Here is a 17,174-nt window from a genome sequence, read left to right as displayed (position 1 = left end):
TTCACACTCTTCCTCAAGGCCATGCTTGCAGGCTGAGCAGGGCTAATACCGAGAGCATCCTGTTTAGTGAATGCTTCCTGTATTTTGGACATCGGACTCTGCGCTTTGCGTCCGTGAATCCTACAGTAAATTTTCAGCGGTGCTAGGGGGCATGTGTCACTTTCTCCACTTTACAGGCAGGGACACTGAGATGAAGTAAACTAACGATGGCCGCGCCTCTGGTAAGTGAGGCATACCAGGGGGTGGAACTTCAGGTCTGGGTGACTGCTAAGCCTGTGCTTCCCTCTCCCGGTGATGGAACAGTGAACAATGGGAGGTGTGGCCCCCGGCCAGCTGGAACAGGTGGCAGTGGTACACGGCAGGCGTGGGCACACGAGTTATCCCCACTGGAATGTTTCCCGGGTCATTACCACCGCACCGCCCGCCAGTCAGGCCCAATGGCTGGCCCCGTCCCACCGCCCTGGGGAAGCCTCCGGGAGGTCACTGCTGGACGACCATTCCAGCCAGTGTCGCCCTCTCTCTCTTCTGGAGGCACGGCCGTGACCGCTGCCCCCCACCACGGCCGCCTCCGATGGATGTTGGTAGTGTGGCCGCAGGGGAGCACGTGTCCCAGATGACTGGGTCCGTGGGTCGCCCGTGACAGCTGTGATGATCTCTGAAGGGTGGATTTGGGAGCCATGGACACCTACACGGAGGGAGGTTTGGACAAGCTTTGAGCAGAGCAGACACGAGAGGCCTCTCGGGTTCCTGGGCCCCTTGCCATTCTGGGAGCTGCTTCCTGCCCCTGTGGAAGCTTCTTTCTCTCGGTGGCACGTGCTTTGGGAGCTCGACGGGTGTGTGCTCTTCAGGGATATGTGATCAGCCTCCCCTCCATGGGAGCCGTGCCCAGGGCAGCCTCCACCAGGGAGGCCTGCTTTGGAGTCCCGCTAGAGCTGCAGGAGGTGATCTGGAGTGGATGTCACTCCACTCCCTCCGTGCCCTCTGGTGTTGCCAGGGGCTATGTGAGCAGGAGGGCTCCTGCTCACAGTGTGTAAGCCAGGTCTTGGCCCTCATGCCTGAGGGTGCTTGGGTGGCTCAGTCAGTTGAGCGTCTGACTTCGGTTCAGAGCGTGATCTCACGGTTTGTGAGTTTGAGCCCCGTGTCAGGCCTTCTGCTGTCAGAGCAGAGCCTGCTTCGGATCCTCTCTCTCTGCCCTTTCTGTGCTCAAGCTTATGCCCTCTGTCTCAAAAATAAACATTAAAAAAAAAAAATGTATACAAAAAGAGAAATGGACCTAATCTGTGGGTTCCACCAGCATTGCCCTGAGGACAACCAATGCCAGCCTTCAGGGTCATCTTTACCCCATCTCTGAAATGGGTACGATCTCACCCACATCTGCCCTGTTGCCCAGGGAGGCTGTAAGAGCACCTGAAGGCTTGGCTAGGTGAGGTCACTGCTCCCTGTGCACACCCAGGCATTTTGCTGAACACCTTACATCCGTGTTTTCTCATGTAAATCTTCACAGCAGCCTTTTGAGGTAGATCAACCCCATTTTAACAGCCAGGGAAACTGAGTCTGACAGGCGAAATCTGCATCCACTCGCAGAGGCAGAGTGGTGGCAAGGGGGTTAGGGGCCAGGTCCATCTGTCTGGAGCCAGAGTGCTGCCTCTTGGATATGGTTGGAGTAACCAAGAGTAATGTAGTAAGATGAAGACCTGTCATTTTTGTCTTTCTTTTCCCCCTCATTCCAGGCCATTTTGTATACGGTGACTCCTCTGGCCCCAACTTCCATGACACGAGACCCTTTTTATAGGTGGTGAGATTGGAGCCAAGCTAAGGGGGACTTTCCCCAAGATCCTTGATCTGAATGTGAGGGCCGGGACCAGGGCCTAGATCTTTCGGCCTAGGACACTTAGTGCCTGCTGTGTGCCTCGTGTCTGGTACTCCCTGCCAGCTGTTTGCGGCTCCCTTGAAGGTCTTCTGCACTTTCTGTAAGGCAGGCTGAGTGTCAGGACAGGGGTGGGGCACACATGCAGCGAAGCAAAAGAATATTGGGGGCGGGGTTTGAGACTTCAGTTCCAGCCCAGGGCCCTCCCTGGTGGCCAGAGAGCCAATGACTCTTTCCCTCCTGCTGTCGGTCCCTTTGCTGAAACCCCAGGTGCTTTTTCTATTCCGGAAAATTTATGTCTCGTGGTTTTGTGGTTGAGAAAAAATGATACTCCCTATGAACAGTACCCTTGTAGGCCCCCAGGGCCGGGCTGGCAGGCCCCGCTGTGGTTTGTCTGGGAAAATAGCCCTTTGGGTGCTTCTGTGACTGTGACCAGCCTTCCAAAAAGTGAGAGCAGGCTTGTTTTGCTCAGATGGAGGGAGGCTGCTGCAGGCCAGGGAGCTCCATCCTTTGTGAATGAGGCTAGCTTTGCTACTTCAGCAGAAGCCAAGCCCACAGATGCTGTTTCTTTGCAAGCTCTGGGGGGCTAGAAGCCTCCAGGACACCAGACCTGCCCGCAAACAGGTCACGACGCACTGCGTGTCTCCCCCTTTCCTTTCCCGCAGCTGGTCAGGCGTATGGGTTGTTAATGGGGTGCAGTGAGGAGTCACTTCAAGTTCTGCACCGTCCTACCCACGGCCCTGCTTTGTGCTGTCTAGTGGGGATCTCTCGCAGCCTTTAAGAAAAGCTGCTCATTCCTCTTCTGGGAATTTGCCTTGGTTTTCGAGACTCTCAAGCTCCTGAGCTAACACTTACGCGGTTGGTATTTTTACTGTCGCTCTGGTAAACGTGTGCCTGTCAGGGCTCCAAGATGGATTGCGTGTTCGTTCGTCCGTTCATCCAGCAAAGGTTTTACGGTAGCAAACTGTGCGTCCCAGGAGCGATGCCGGTTCCCAGTGGGGACCCAGAACCCAGACCAGGCACCTGACCTTATGGAGTGTACAGCCTCAAAAAGGAAGCAGACAAGTAAAATGTTAGAATTAAAACTTGGATGTGAGATCTGGTGGGGGAGACGGACAGCGGGCTAAGGAACGGGGCTGAAGGGGTTGGGCAGGGTATCTAAGCTGAGTTGTGGCTCAGGGGTCACGGGGAAGAGCCTTTTGGGCAGAGGTCCTCGAGGCTGAAAGGGGCCGGATATGTTGGGGGCTGAGGTCGAGAAAGCCCCTGGCTCACTGCTGAGGCCAGGTTGGCCGGTCTTGAAGTTGACCTGGGATGGCCAAAGTCGTATGTAGGGTGGACATGTTCTTAACTGGCTCCCAGGGGTCTGGTCCTCAGTTCCCAATGCCAGTGGTGGATGGCCCTCCTTGCTGCTGCTCTGAGCGCCTGTGGCCCGACCGTTTTGGTTCATGTGGAACAGAATGGTTTTGACTCTGTACAGTTAACTTGATGTCTGGCCCCCTCTTCGGTCAGCTCTTCGAAGCTGTGGTTGGAGAGCAGCTTGGATGGACGGAAGAAGCGGCTGTAAGAAGTGCCCTAACGTGGGGATGAGGCCTGTGGGTTTCCTTCCCACCTTCCTTTTCCAGGCCGTTTGAGCACATGTTATGTGCCAGGTGCAGTAATAGGTGTGTGGGGACAGTCATGAATGAGGTGGACACAGTCCCTGGCCTGACATGTAATAATAGGGGGACTTACGTAGCCTTGGGGGGGTTTCCGTACTATCGTTCAATCCCCCCGACAGACCGTGGGCTAGATAACGTCATGCCTACTGTATAGATGAGAGAACCAAAACTCAGAAAAATGAACAAACTTCCCCAAGGTCACATAACTGTTAAAACGGCAAACCTGCATTTGAATCCAGATTTCAGTTCAACCCCGAAGCCTGTGCTGTGTCTGGGAACTCACCTGTGTCGGGGGCAACTGGGGCCAAAGCTCGAACATGAAGCGGCCGTGATCAGGGGCTGCTGTAAGAGGTGCAGACGGGGAGACAGGATTGTAACTAGGCCTGGGAAGTCTGCCCAGCCCCGTGGTGCGGGAGGAGGGAGGCGCAATTAGCCACTGCAGGCAGTTTGAGCAAAGGCCCAGGGGTAGGAAAGCACAAGAAGTATTTGAGGAATACCTCCTAGGTGAGTGTGTGCCTGCGGGACAGGGTCGGGGGGCAGGGAGTGGAGTGGAGTGGAGATGAGCCTGGGAAGGAACATAGAGGGCCCTGATTTTGGAATAGGCCTCTGGTCACACTGGGAGGGATAGATCGTTGTGGGGTGAGGCTGGGCACATGGGTGCCTCTACTGAACCCTGCAGGATGAAAGGGGCACTCACACCTTCTTGTTAACTGTGCTCTGAAGATGTTCCCCAGGGGACTTAGGCTCCATAATAGGACAGCAAATGTGCTTCTTGTTGGGGTTGCCGGCCTCTGCAGAGAATGTTCGATTAACAGTGTCTGCTTTGGGTACCTGAGGGGCACGTGGTACAGAGGGGCCAGGGGTTTGCCTCTCTGTAGGTTTCACTCAACGTCGAAACTGTAAATCGGGACGCCTGGGTGGCGCAGTCGGTTAAGCGTCCGACTTCAGCCAGGTCACGATCTCGCGGTCCGTGAGTTCGAGCCCCGCGTCAGGCTCTGGGCGGATGGCTCAGAGCCTGGAGCCTGTTTCCGATTCTGTGTCTCCCTCTCTCTCTGCCCCTCCCCCGTTCATGCTCTGTCTCTCTCTGTCCCAAAAATAAATAAAAAACGTTGAAAAAAAAATTAAAAAAAAAAAAAAGAAAGAAACTAAATCGAGTGGCATTGTTTTTGTCCTGCCTCAGTGTTCCCTCCCGAGCACTTGTGCCTGGTGGCCGCGGAGCCCTCGGAAGACAGCAGGACTTCACGGTGCTCAGGGCCACACGGGAGGGGGGGGGGGGTGGAGGGGCAGTGCCCTTGAGTCTAGCAGATTGTGAGCCTGGGGCCAAACAAGTTGCTGGGGGCACATTTCAGAGAGGCTGATGGAGAAGCAGTGGTTTTCTTGTCATTTTGGGTCTCATTTCACGCCCCACATCCCTCTGACCACAAGGATTCTTTACCTGGGGTCTGTGCATAGAATTCAGGGAGTCCGTGAATTTGGAGGGGGAATACATGGAGCCTTTATTTTCATTAACCTTAACTGAAATTTAATATGTTACTCAGTTTGGATGTAGGCAACAAGGCCCAATCATCTGAGCAAATATGTGCGACTCAGTCACCAGCGAAAAGCACAGCTGTGTGCATATCACGTTACAGTTGTGGCCATATCTAAAAAAGTAGTTGACACGTCGCAGCCTCAAAGCTATCATAGTTGTGAGAGCCACGGGCAGCTTTCATTTGATGCTTTAATGAAGAAGGCTTTTAGTACTCTACCACCATTCTAAATAATATTTTGAGAAATGTCTTTAGATCTAACTGATCTCCTTTATAATCCCAAGTGCTTTGTCTGAAGCTGTATTCTTAGAAAGGGACCAGGGCTACCTCTCTAGAAGGCCAGAGCTACCCATGGTCCCAAAATGGTCAAGAGCTCCTGTTTGGAATTTAGGATCCTTTCTAGATATTTGAAATGTTGTCATTAATTAGTATTACTTCTTAGTATAGTGACCGTGTTGACAAAAACAGTGCGTAGCCTTTAGAGAAATACACTGAGGTACTTACAGAGGAGGAAGAAAGGAATGTGAATTAACAACATAAACCCTCGAAGAGAGGTAGAACTGGAAGGTGGCCCCAAATGGCAAGGCACCTGCACAGGACTTTGAAGGTGATGCATGCCTTCCAGGAAGCTTGAAAGTCACCAAGAGGAGGTGGCTGGAGTCTCGTCAGCCTGACGGCAGCCCTCATGGGGTCCCTGGGTCGCTGGCTCTCAGCCGAGCCGGGCAGCTCCCTCGTCCCTCTTCTTGGGGGCCGTGAGGTCATTTCCATCTGTTCCAGTCAGCTAGCCCTTCTTTTTTTAATCAGCCCCAGGCCGTGACCTGCTCCCCGCCCCCACCCCGCCCCCCTCTACATTCCTCAGGACCGTGCGGGCTAGCCTGTTGGAGCCCAGCGTTTGTCAGAGAGAGCTCCAGGCCGACCTCAGCCAGGCCGTCCTTATTTAAGCTTCCTTCATTGAAGTTTTAGCCTTTTGAGAGGCTTTTGAAAACCGTGGACCCTCTTCCCCTGGAAAACGCATCTGAAATTTGCATACGTTCCGCCCATTGGTGAACCCGAGTCAAGGACCTTTGCCAGTAAGGCCACATCCCCAAAGGCATGGCCTGCTCTGGGTGTGCTTGCGTGTCATGCACCGAGCGCCTCATTTCTTCTCAGCCTCCCCGAGAGGGAGGTTCTGTTATTATCCCGTTTCCTGGAGGAGGAAACGGAGGCTTTTTCTGGGGGTGGGGTTCAGTAACTTGTCCAAGGTCACCGGGCTAAAGTGCGCCCGAGTCCCCGGATCTCAACTCGCGCAGTGCGAGTCTAGGCTGGAAGCATCCTAAATGGAAGGTTCCTTGTTCTCTCCAAATCCCCATATCTTCTCTATCCTCAGTTACCAACCAGTCCCGCACCCCTCCCCAGGCAGGAAGCCCTTCTTCTGTTTTAACCCCGTTCTCTGTTCTGAACAGTGTTGCCCATCGCTCTCTGAGGAGCGTAGTCCCGAGGGTGAGGCAGTGTCAGCCAGCTTTGGGGTGAGGAGGGGCCGATGGGTGGTCGTCCCGGTTTCCCGCTGGCCTTCTCAGACCCTTCTCCTCTCCTCCTCCTTCCCGTGTCCTCCTTCACTGCTGGGGAATCCCGCCGACTGCTGTGTTTGCCAGAGTTCCCGTGTACGGGGCCGCCATGTGCATGAGCCCCGAATGAACCGGCTTTTTCTTTCCTGGGCTCCCCGCAGGCGAAGCTGGTTCGGTACATTTGCAAGCAGCAGCAATGCAAGCTGAGTGTGGCTCCTGGCGAGAGGACCTCCGAACTCAACAGCTACCCTCGCTTCAGTGACTGGCTGTGTACCTTCAATGTGAGGCCGGAGGTGGTGCAGGTAAGCAGGTTGCGGGAACTCGGGTCAGGGGGTGAGGGGAGGGATTGTCAAGCGAAGGGACCCCACACAAACCCGGGGACTGGCTCCGCCGTGACTGTGACTGAAAAGCCATGCTCTGTCCTCTCACAAAGGGGACTTGGGAGGACAGCAGGAGCGGGAGGGACCCAGGGTAAATGTGGCTCTGGCATGTGTCCTGGGTGCCACTGCCGTATGAGCTACACAGCCTGACCCCAGGGATCGTTCCTTGATTCACCATAAGGACAACAGCCAACACGTCTGGAAACATTGGCTGCGTGACAGGCACCGTGTTAAATACTTTGTCTGGATAATCTCCCTTAATTCTCCCAAAACCCCGTGAAGGAATTACTGTCGTTGCTGCCTTTTTATATTTGAGGAAATTAAAGCACAGGGTGGTTACGTAACTCGCTTTAAGTCGTACAGCCAGTAAGTGATAGCTTTGGAGTTTGGAAACAAGGGTCTGAGTTTAGTGTTCTCTTATATCTGCTGTACGGTACTGTTTTCCCTCCTTGCTGCCCTCTTCCCTTTCCTCCAACCTCCCCACCCACCAACCAACTAATTAGCAGGTGAGCTTGAAGAGTATACCCTCTGCCAGGTCGTAGGGGTACAGGACATCTCTTGTGGGGGATCAATAAATCAGTGTGTGGCAGGTGCAATTCACCCAGTCAGGTCTTTTAAATCCCTTTGATTCTAAAATTAAAAAGTTGACTTTGGCTGGTTTTTTTTAATTTTTTTTTTTTTTTAACGTTTATTTATTTTTGAGACAGAGCATGAACGGGGGAGGGTCAGAGAGAGAGGGAGACACAGAATCTGAAACAGGCTCCAGGCTCTGAGCTGTCAGCACAGAGCCCGACGCGGGGCGCCGAAGTCGGCCGCTTAACTGACTGAGCCACCCAGGCGCCCCAATTTTTTTTGAATGTTTATTTACTTTTTGAGAGAGAGAGAGGCAGAGAGGGGGAGAGAGGATCCAAAGCAGGCTCCATGCTGACAACAGAGAGCCCAATGTGGGGCTCAAACTCATGAACTGCGAGATCATTACTTGAGCCCAAGTTGGACGCTCGACCGAGACACCCAGGTGCCCAACTTTTGCTATTGTTTTAAAAGCAATATGAATTGATTATATATAGACACTTTGGAAAACAGAGGGGGAAAAAATCACATACCTATTTCCACTACTCAGCAAAAATCTGTAATCATGAAGATTTTGATACTTCCTTCTAGATTTTCCCCCCAATACCTAAGTCTTTTTTAAAATTTCTAATGGGTTAGGGGTGCCTGAGTGGCTCAGTTGGTTGAACATCCGACTTCAGCTCAGGTCATAATCTCACGGTTTGTGGGTTTGAGCCCCGCGTTGGGCTCTGTGTGGACAGCTCAGATCCTGGAGCCTGCTTCGGATTCTGTGCCTCCCTCTTTCTGCCCCTCCCCTGTTCACTCTCTGTCTCTCAAAAATGAATAAATGTTAAAAAAAATTTTTTTTTAAAATTTTTTTAATGTTTGTTTATTTTTGAGAAAGAGAGAGACAGCATGAGCAGGGGAGAAGCAGAGAGAGGGAGACACAGAATCCGAAGCAGGCTCCAGACTCTGAGCTGTCCGCACAGAGCCTGATGTGGGGCTCGGACCTACAAACTGCGAGATCATGACCTGAGCCAAAGCCAGGGGCTTAACTGACTGAGCCACCCAGGTGCCCCCCCAATTTTTTTTTTTAATTTCTAATGGGTTAGACCTGTGCTCTCTAGTAAGGTAGTTACTAGCCAATGTGGCCATTATCTACTTGGAACATGGCAAATCCATATTGAGGTGTGCTGTAATTTTAAAGGTAGAAATCCAAAGTTGTGCTGAATTCTGAAGACTTGTAGAAAAAAAAGTAAAATATCAATAACTTTTCGTATTTAGTATCTATTGAGATGACACTATTTCGGATCTATTAAGCTAAATAAAATGTTAATTAAAATGAACTTCAGGGGCACCTGGGTGGTTCAGTCGGTTAAGCGTCCGACTTCGGCTCAGGTCATGATCTCACAGTTTGTGAGTTCGAGCCCCGCTTTAGGCTCTGTGCTGACAGCTCGGAGCCTGGAGCCTGCTTCAGATTCTGGGTCTCCTTCTCTCTCTGCCCCTCCCCAACTTGTGCTCTGTCTCTATATGTCTCTCAAAAAATAAGTAAGTGTAAAAAAATTTTTTTCAAAAATAAATAAAATGAACTTCAGGGGCACCTGGGTGGCTTGGTCCGTTAAGCGTTGGACTCTTACCTCAGGTTCGTGAGTTCAAGCCCCGCATTAGGCTCAGCACCTGGTGTGAAGTCTACTTTAAAAAAAAAAAAATGAGGGGTGCCTGGGTGGCTCAGTTGGTTAAGCGTCTGACTTCGGCTCAGGTCATTATCTCACGTGAGGTCGAGCCCTGCGTCAGGCTCTGTGCTGACAGCTCAGAGCCTGGAGTCTGCTTTGAATTCTGTGTCTCCCTCTCTCTCTGCCCCTAACCCGCTCTCATTCTGTCTCTGTCTCTCTCAAAAGTAAATAACATTAAAAAAAAATTATTTTTTAGAAATGAATTTCATATATGTTCACTTTTTTAAATGCGGCAATTCAAAAATTAAAATTTAAGTATGTGGCTTGCATTATATTTCTGTTGGGCAGCGCTGGTTTAAATCATACTGCATAAACGGTTCTCTGTTTTGCTCTTCTCATTTGATATGCTAAGCAGCCTGTTTTCTTCATAGGTTCGTACTTAGTAACCCCCCTCCCTTTTTAACATAGCTGCATAATGTTTGAGTGTATGTGATGCAATTTATCAGGCAGTGGTTCATGCCAGTCATCGGCTGTTCCATATAATTTAGCGGTTAATAGGATTTATGCACCTATTTGTAGACTTAGGAACTTTCCCTAGGGGAGAGGCCTGGAGAGGCAGTGATATGAACATAAAAGTTTCCTGCCATGGCGGGGGAAAGGGAGGGGTGAGGGTGAATGGGGGGCCCACGGGGTGCTCTCAGCACGTCACAGGCTCTTGGCTTGGTCTGGCCCCGGCGACTCTCCTATTTGTGGCACACACCAGCGGTTACGAAGCTGGCGGGAAGGAGCTGCTGTGTGAAGGTTAGGGAAGCTCGTCTGTGAGTGGTGTTATTAACGCCTGCACACGCACATGTGTGTAATGAGCGACGTCTCTGTGCCCACCCACCTGTGTAACGGCTTCCTGCCACGTAGGAAGGAGATCTGAACATGTAATGTCTGTCTGTGGCGACGTGTTTAAAATCCTGGACTTGGGAACGAGGAAGAGTTGAATAGTCGCCCCCGTCCCCCAGCCCGCCCCAAACCTCTACCCCTCCCCTTCCCCGGTCTCGGAGGTAGAAAGCGGCTTCTCCTCACACCCGTGTCTGTAGCTTGTGGTGGCGGGTGCCAGGCCCCCCACAGAGGCAGTGACTTGCCCAGCGTCTCCCCGGTGTCACCCCTACTTCACAGACAAAGACCACGGTTCAGGGAGGCTGAGGGGCCCTGTGACGATCCAGAGCTGGTAACAGGGACACTCCTGAGGTTCAGACCCGGGACTGCTGGTTCCAACCTGTGCCTTCTGACTGCCTTTCTAGGGCCTGAGCCACCTCTGGCAGATGGCTTAGCTCCTCAAGGCATTTTCCTCGGATCTGCACAGTTCTGAAGTGCACCGGACGCCCTGTTGCACCCGTGTCTGTCTGTCTGAGAGAGGAGCCAGGCGTGCCCGGGGCAGAAGCCAGTACCATGGAGGCTGGCTGCAGGGGCGTAGGCCCCCGGAGAACCCTGTGGTGGCAGCCAGGACAGCGTCTTCCAGCCCAGCCCGGAGGTGTGGCAGACAGATACCGAGTTGGGTGATGTTTGAATCACAGGGTCGTGAGCGATGCATCAGAACTGGTGGTAAACGGGGAGCCGGCTCCTTTGTTTTCTTTTAATTTTTTTTTTAACGTTTATTTATTTTTGAGACAGAGCGAGACAGAGCATGAACGGGGAAGGGTCAGAGAGAGGGAGACACAGAATCCGAAACAGGCTCCAGGCTCTGAGCGGTCAGCACAGAGCCCTACGCGGGGCTCGAACTCACGGACCTTGAGATCATGAGCTGAGCTGAAGTTAGAAGCTTAACCGACCGAGCCACCCAGACGCCTCAGAACCGGCTCCTTTGTATGTAGGGATCACTCAGGCAGGCGGGAGAGCCCAAGAGCCAGGTGTGGTTTGGGTACCAGGATGCTACCTGGCCTGGGGGACTGGGGTAGAGTCAGAACGGAACGGAGAGCTCCGTGGGGATGGAGGGGCCGGGGTGAGAGAGCAAGAGTGTCTCCGGCTGCCCAGTGACCTCTCCCATGACTTGGAGATCATGAGGCGGCTCAGAAACCAGCATGTTTCAGGCTGAGCTCTCGTTCTCCCTCATCTAGTTACATAGACATGTTTTCTTCCCACGCTGCCCAGCTCAGAGAATGGTGGCCTTATCCACCCAGTTACTCAAGCCCCAGGACTCACATCCCTGAGTCCTCCCTTGCCGCCCTCATGTGGGCAAGCCCTGAGCGAGCCCTGTGCGCCCTGCTTCGAGATCTGCAGACCCGTCCTCCTCCCTCCATCCCCACCACCAGTGGCGCGGTCTAGGCCGTCATCCTCTCTGGCCAAATAAACGGCAGATTCCTCACATGCTTCGGCCTCTCCGACCTCCTCTCACCCTCACCCTCCTCTTTGCTCCCTCTGGTCTGACCTTTGCACTCGCTCTTTCTCTCCCTGGAGTGCTCTCTCTCCTTGCCTCATCCTGTGGACATCACTGTGTCATCAGGACCACTGCCACCTCCCCTGAGCAGTCTTCCCTGATAATCTGAGCGAAAGATCACTCCTACCCTTTATTCTATACCAGTGCATCTTGGCTGATTTTTCTCAAGGACGCTGACCGCTTTCTGGGGTGGCCCTAACTTATTTGTTGTACAGGATGTCTGCTGTCTCCCACTGGAATACAAGCTCCAGGACAACCCACTGAGTGTTGGGCCTGATGTGACAATCGAGAGGGAGGAAGGGTGGATCTCATCGTTATGTGGTGGATGTCCTGGGAGTCGAGGGTTTGGTCCTGAGTGGGTGGTGACACAGGTTACTCCAGGGTCGGGCTTTTCATGCTCTGCAGGGGAAGCCACTTTGGGATCTCCCAGCCCCAAAGATCCACCTTCCCAGCTCTGCACAACTACCATGAGCAGGTGCGAGGGGCAAGTGCTAAGAGGCACTGTGGTGTTCGCCGGGGTGGAGGAGGGAAAATTCAGGCAGTTTCCTCACCTTTCCTCCTCAGCTGCTGTTATTCCCGAGTGAGAGCCAGACCCAAAGAGGCGGCTGGAGGTTTGCACACAGGTAGCTCGAGATAGCCATACGGGGAGTGAAGAGAAGGGGAGAGAATGGAAGGCTAGGAGCAGGGGCTCATGAGAGGCAGGTTTCTTTTCTTTTCTTTTTTAATATTTATTTATTTGTTTTTGAGAGAGAAAAAGAGCAAGAGAGCTAGTGGGGGAGGGGCGGGGAAAGAGGGGGAGAGAGCATCCCAAGTAGACTCCGTGTTGCTAGCATGGAGCCCCATGCGGGGCTTGATCTCCCAGAACCATGACATCATGACCTGAGCTGAAATCAAGAGCTGGCTGATTACCGCCTGTGCCACCCAGGGGCCCCTGGGGGTGGTTTTCTGAATCAAGAGGCAGTGGGCGTCAGCTCAAGGCCCAAGAAGGGCAGCGCAGGGGACTGAAGCTGGGCCCGCCCCCAGTGTCAGCCTCCCCCCCCCCCCCCCCCCAACCCCGCTGCTGATCCCAAAGGCCACTCCTGGGCATCCTCACCAGGAGGGTGGAGGAAGTGGGGCCTGAGCGCATGGGGAGCAAGAGGAGGGTGGGCCAGGCTGCCCCAGAGTGCCTGGCTGGCAGCTCTCCACATGGGTTTTAAGAATCCCAAGGAACCATTGGCTGGGTTTCAGTATGTCTTCCCCAAGCTCTCCAGACCCCTTTTCTCGATTGTTCTGTTTCTTCCCTTCACATCTCCGATTGGTTCTTAGGCCCAGGCCAGAGTTTTCTGAAGGGTGGAAAGAAGGGCCGTTTCCATTAGCAACCCCAGGCCCTGCTGAGTGGGAAGGAGGCTGTCTCCGCTTGCTGAAGAGACTGTCCTTATTCCACTGGATATTCTTTCCTGCTTTGTCAAAGAGTAGCTGGCCGTACGTTTGTGGGTCCATTTCTGGGTTCTCTATTCTGTTCCATTGATCCGAGGGTCTGTGTTTGTGCCAGCTTATTTTCTTAAATAAACGTTTTATTTGGGAATAGTTCTAGATTTGTAGAGGTTGCACAGAGTTTCTGTCTGTGGCCCTCACCCAGTCTGCCCCATCATTAACATCCTACGTTACCACGGTACATTTGTCGAAACCAAGAAAACGACGTTGGTACGTTACTGCTAACTGAATGCCAGACTCTCTTTGGATTTTTCACCCGTCTTTCCACTAGTGTCTCCTTCCAGTTCTAGGATCCAGTCCAGGGTAGCACATTGTTCCCATTTACATACAAATTTGTTTCCTTTTTATTTTTTACGGTTGCTAAAATGGGCTCCTACAGTATTTTTTTTAGTCTTAATCTCATCTCTGTGTGAGTCCTACAAATCATCTCATTCCTCTCTAACACTAGACTAGTTAAGAGATAAGGTATCTTCAAGCTATCTTAGCAACAACTGAGGGGTGCCCATCTACGCACAGAGAGGCACACACAGAAGGCATCAGCTTGTGCCCAGAAGGGCCCATGTGCCCAGTCGCAAGCCTGTGGAAACCCTTGGCAAGTATTTGCTGGGAGAGAGAGTGACTGAGGAATGCACGAAAGTCTTCTTCACAGGATGGAGGCTGGAGACGAAGACTTTACAACACGGTCCTCCTCTCTCTGTGTCCTTTTTATGTTTTGTTGGGTTTTTTTGGAGAAGAGATCTAAACCATGAAGTCTGGCTGTTTCCTTTGCTGAACCTTCGGTGCTGGCAGAGCTGTTCCCCGAGGCCTCTGGGCGTGGCCTTTGGCTGGTGGCACTTGTCCCTTTGGCTTCTGAGTTCTCTGCGTATCTTGACCCTCCCAGGAAATAGTGGACGAAGAGAGGGGACGGATATGGCAGTGGCCTCGGTGGTGGCTGCACTTCCTGGTTTCTGGGGTGGATGGAGGGGTTCGGCTCTCCTCCTTCCCTTCCCGAATCCGAGTGCCAGAGCCTGCTGTGGGTGCTTCTGACATGCATGGCCTTTGATTCTAACTCTTGCACCACGGATGTCGGGGATGGACAGCTCGGGAGACACTTTGGAATGCTAACCCAAACCATCAGAGCTTCATTTAGAGCGACACTGTCCCAATAGAACTTTCTGTGTTGATAGAAGCATTCTGTGCTGCCCTATCCACCGTGGTAGCCGCCAACTACACGTGGCCATGGACCACTCGAAATATGGTTAGGGCGACTAAGAAACCAAAATTAAAATTTTATTTTATTGTGATGACTTTTAATAATGTAAGGAGCCGAATGGCCCTTGCTGTACTGAGCCTGCGGGTCTGGGGCCGTCTCTGGCGGGACCTTGTGCTCACAGCTGAGATGCTGGAGACACTCCCTTTGGCCCCAGGAGCTCACAGGGTGCGTGACACTTGCCGAGAGCGGGCACCTAGAGTCCTGACAGAAGGCAGCCTGGGGTCTGTGGGGGCAAGCGGGCAAACTCGGAGAAGGACCAGCACCAGTGAGGGCTTCCCTGAGAGCCGGGACCTAGGCTGGCTGGAAAGGCAAGATGGAGGGAACAGTACCTGCAGAGACCCTGAGGTCTGAGAGAGCTGTGGTGGAGACTCGCAGAAAGTGTTTGCAAAGAGCTTGGCCTGGGAGGAGACTCGTGAGGAAATAGTTGGCTCCTGGAGGTCTTGGCAGGTGGCGAGTAGGGGTTGGGGTCTTACCTAGAGATCATTGCAGTATGTGTGTGAGAGAGAGAGGGAGAGAGAGGACATTAGAATTGTTTTAGGGAAATTAAAACCCCTGCCAGTGAGAAGGCTGGGTTCACCCTGAGGACAGTGAAAGGTGAGTCCGTGCTGGTGTGGGAATTCGGGGTGCCGCGTGGAGGCAGGGCCCTGGGGACCAGCATGTGGATGGGTTCAGAGGCGGGGGCCCCTCCTCCTCCCCAGCCACCTGCAGTCCTACACTCTATTTCCACCCTCACCCCCAAACCTTCCACAGGTTAAAAATCTCAGCTCCATGTTCTGGCTGCAGCTGGGGGGAAATGATTTCAGAGCCTGCTGGCGTGGAGCCATTTTTTTTCTGCAGCAATTTCCCCGTTGGAAGTTGTTAAAGGAAGTGGCGAGCGCTGGCTGGGATCAGTCCCAGCCGTGAGCGGTGGGTGCTGCAGAGGCCAAGACCGCAGGCCCGGAGTCCCGGGCCACAGGGTCCCCGGGGTGAGCCCTTGCTGGTGGCGCTTTCTGAAGTGAAGATGGAGGTGAGTTCGGTAAGGGGTTTTTGTTCTGGCCCCCACTGGGCAAATTTCTCTTTCCTCTACTACCCTCGCATTCCTGTGTTTAAGTCCAGCCTTCTCGGGACGCCTGCGTGGCTCGGTCGGTTGGTTAAGCGCCTGAGTCTTGATTTCGGCTCAGGTCATGACCTCATGGTCCATGGTTTTGAGCCTTGTGTTAGGCTGCATTGTCAATACAGAGTTTGCTTGAGATTGTGTGTATGTGTGTGTGTGTGTGTGTATGTGTCTCTCTCTCTCTCTGTCCCTCCCCCCACTCGTGCTGTCTCTCTCAGAATAAATAAGTAAACTTAAAAAAAAATTAAGTCCGGTCAGGCCTTCTCTTGGGGATGGGGAAGAAGGCTACCTGCCGCCTGCCGCCATCTTGGTTTCCCACTGGCGGGGAGTTGGCCATAGCTCCGTGTGGGCTCGGGCGGGTGGGCTGTAAGAAGCAGGAGGCTGTGGAAGATTAAACCAGAAAAGTGAGCTGGTATTTGGCTCCTGGGTTCAGCTTTAATCCTTGTGAGTCCTGCTGCCCTTCTGCCCGGCCTCTCCTCCTGTTCCCTCTTCCCGTCATCCCCACCCTCTCCCTGGGGGAGCCAGAGGCCCCACTGTTCCAACAGCCTTGCTCTTTGGCAGCTGGGAGCCGCCTCTGAAGGCAGCACACACCCTCATCAGGCCGCGTGGAGGGATCTGCGCCAGCGTGTGGGCCCCGGCGGCCCCCGGCGGTCTTGCTCCAGAGGAATTTGAGGTCTCAGTACCGCCCAGTGGGATGGGGAGACAGAGGCCCCGGGTGGTGGGCTGGCGTGCCGGTGTCACCTAGCCAAGAGCTAGAGTTGAGATGTGAAGGGAGGCAGCATTTTGTGTCTGTACCGTCCTGTGTAATCCTTACACCTGGGGTGGGGGGGAGGGGGAGGCACCTCGATCCCCCTCTCATAGCTGAGCAAACTGAGATTCAGAGAAGTTGAGTGACCTGGCGGTGTCACACAGGTCTTCCCTCCTTGACTCAGTTTCTTATCTAGAATAGCCCAGCCTGGGGTTACTGTATGTAGTTTGTATAATTGAATTGATCTCTTTCTCTTCTCTCCTTCTCCCTCTCCCTCCCTCCCTCCCTCCCTCCCTCCCTCCCTCCCTCCCTCCCTCCCTCTATCCCTCCTCCTTTTCTTCCTCCCCTCCTTCCCTCTTTCCTTAATATCCATTCATTCTACATCCTTTGATCACTTACCCATATTAATTACTGCCGGGGACTAATTGATGAACAAAATACAGTCTTCCCTGGGGGCGTATAGGGTGGTCTATAGATAACCAGTCTGTTATAGATAAACAGTCTACAGATAACCACCATGGAAGCAGACTGATGGCCCCAAGGGCAGAAAGGCTGAGATGGGGCATGATACAGAGCTGAGGGCAGGGCGGCCTTGTGTTTTTTTTTGTCTCCACCCAGCCATGCACTCGTTTGGTGTGCATCTTAGCTCCTGCTGTGTTCCAGGGCCTGTAGTAGGTGCTGCGCTTGAGTTCCCGTCCTCACTGAACTCGCATACATCTGTCTCTCCAATTGATGATGTGATTTATTTCCTGATTCTGAGCCAGGGTGCCCTCTTTTAAGCTTCAAGTGTGAAGTTGCCCCTGGTTTCTAGAAATCTGAAAAGATTAGAGCAGGACTGTTCTGGTAGCCCCCGTACTGGTTCACATCTTTGAATGGGGAGCCCATCTCCTTGATCCTTTGGATCGCAATTAGACTGCAGATGCCACGTGGGCAGAAATCTGGCTCTTTTGTTCACTGTTCTGTCCCTGCTGCCTGGCATGCCG

At 53.0% G+C, this 17,174-nt stretch overlaps 1 protein-coding gene across 6 annotated transcripts in view; it reads left to right on the top strand.

Annotated features, from left to right (window-relative positions):
- KSR1 (kinase suppressor of ras 1) overlaps positions 1-17,174 on the top strand; it is a 163,892-nt gene that overhangs the window by 80,828 nt on the left and 65,890 nt on the right. For 4 of the 6 annotated variants that reach the window (XM_047832108.1, XM_047832103.1, XM_047832107.1 and 1 more), the window contains exon 2: positions 6,760-6,900. In XM_047832108.1, coding sequence (XP_047688064.1) covers positions 6,760-6,900 — 141 coding nt within the window. Of the gene's footprint in view, positions 1-6,759; positions 6,901-15,238; positions 15,366-17,174 lie in introns of those variants that run through there. The other 2 variants (XM_047832105.1, XM_047832106.1) reach the window with 2 other exon arrangements.

This window comes from Prionailurus viverrinus, chromosome E1 (genome assembly GCF_022837055.1).
Source record: "Prionailurus viverrinus isolate Anna chromosome E1, UM_Priviv_1.0, whole genome shotgun sequence".
NCBI lineage: Eukaryota > Metazoa > Chordata > Mammalia > Carnivora > Felidae > Prionailurus > Prionailurus viverrinus.
The sequence above is the reverse complement of the archived record's forward strand: the minus strand, read 5'-3'. Positions and strand labels throughout refer to the sequence as shown.